Source organism: Arachis ipaensis, chromosome B10 (assembly GCF_059453495.1).
Source record: "Arachis ipaensis isolate K30076 ecotype BB chromosome B10, ASM5945349v1, whole genome shotgun sequence".
In the NCBI taxonomy this organism is placed as follows: Eukaryota; Viridiplantae; Streptophyta; class Magnoliopsida; order Fabales; family Fabaceae; genus Arachis; species Arachis ipaensis.
The window spans coordinates 113,330,970-113,332,156 of NC_142435.1; the positions used below are offsets into that span (position 1 = coordinate 113,330,970).

A 1,187-nucleotide genomic window follows, 5' to 3' on the forward strand; every position below is an offset into this window, starting at 1 on the left:
TGAGTCGCGGAAGGAAGGAGGAGGAGAGGAAGACCTGCACCGGCGTGCTGGTCTCACTGCCGCCGTCATCTGATCGAGGAGGGGGAAGAGCGCCGCGCCTCTCAGTCTTGCCGCCGCTGAACTCGCGCACAGGAAGAGAGGAGATGCGCGAAAGGGAGCCACTGCAGGGAAGCCATCGCCGCCAGCCACCATCGCCGAGCGTGGGGCCGCCGTCCTTCTCGTCGCCGACCAGCCCGTCTCGTCGCTGCCGTCAAACCCGTCCTTTGCCGCTGCCGTTAAAGCTGCGAACAGAGAAGAGGGAAAGGGATGAGTCGCGAGGGAGCAATGCTGCCCTTCCATCGCTGCTGCTGCCACGGTTGTCGTTGAGGGTATCCCCGTCGCCGTGGGTGGTTCCACTGCCCTTGCTGCCGTGCCGTCAGAGTCTGCCGCCATGACCGCCGGTCGCCTAGTTGCTGCTGTGGTTGGAGGTGTGCTCTGTATGGTCGCCGAAAAACCTTTCTACCACCAGAGCTGCCCTGAAACACCATCGGAGTCTGACAGCGCCGCTGTCGGAGTTCTGAGGCCACCGAAACCACTGCCAGAGGTTCTGGCTACTTCTGCCGTCGCCGGAAAAGTTGCGGGTAAGGGTTTCATTTGAGGTTTCTGCCTTTTTGGTTTTCAAGATGGTTTTGATGCTGTGCGGTTTTTCTAGTTGATCCACCGGAATTCCTGGCCGCCGTCGGAGTTGTTGCTGCTGCCGGTTCGAAATCGCAGCTGCTTCGTGTTATTCCGGTAAGAAATTATGTTTCGAAAAGGCTCGCGTTAGTTTTCGGTTGTGTTGGTTAATGAATATGAGTCTTGGTAACGTGGGATCGAGTCCTGATTATTATATGTTGCGATTAATGTTGCTTTGGTTATCGCGAAAGTGGCTGGGAGCTCAGGTTTTGGTTGCCGTCAGTTCGGGTTGAGGCGGAAAGGACTTGATGAGGCGTTTTGGTTATGGATTTGCGTTTTGAGGTAGGGGCGCTTTCCAAAAACTATGTTTTATATATTGGAATTATTACATATGGATACTGATGTGAGTGAATGTGTATTTGGTGATTGTATCGGCCTTATGTATGGCTTGATTTGCCTTGGTTGGTTATGAACGTCTGTTGGTTGAATTATTGTGTGGTTTTGTGAAACGAAATGCTTTTCAAGTTGATTCT

General features: G+C 53.4%; 1 protein-coding gene across 1 annotated transcript; it reads left to right on the forward strand.

Moving 5' to 3' along the window:
* The first annotated feature begins 430 nt into the window (after nucleotides 1-430).
* LOC148581349 (uncharacterized) lies at nucleotides 431-963 on the forward strand. Its single transcript, XM_088509532.1, has 3 exons — nucleotides 431-620; nucleotides 692-775; nucleotides 884-963. The coding sequence occupies exons 1-3, from the start codon at nucleotides 431-433 to the stop codon at nucleotides 961-963; spliced, it is 354 nt and encodes a 117-aa protein (XP_088365658.1).
* Nucleotides 964-1,187: the final 224 nt, after the last annotated feature.

Excerpts from the sequence above, each read along its gene's own strand:
- LOC148581349 (XM_088509532.1), top strand. The coding sequence starts at position 431 with ATGACCGCCGGTCGCCTAGTTGCTGCTGTGGTTGGAGGTGTGCTCTGT. Across the intron at positions 621-691 it reads CGTCGCCGGAAAAGTTGCGG|TTGATCCACCGGAATTCCTG; the intron begins GTAAGGGTTTCA and ends CGGTTTTTCTAG. Across the intron at positions 776-883 it reads GCTTCGTGTTATTCCGGTAA|GTTGCTTTGGTTATCGCGAA; the intron begins GAAATTATGTTT and ends GTTGCGATTAAT.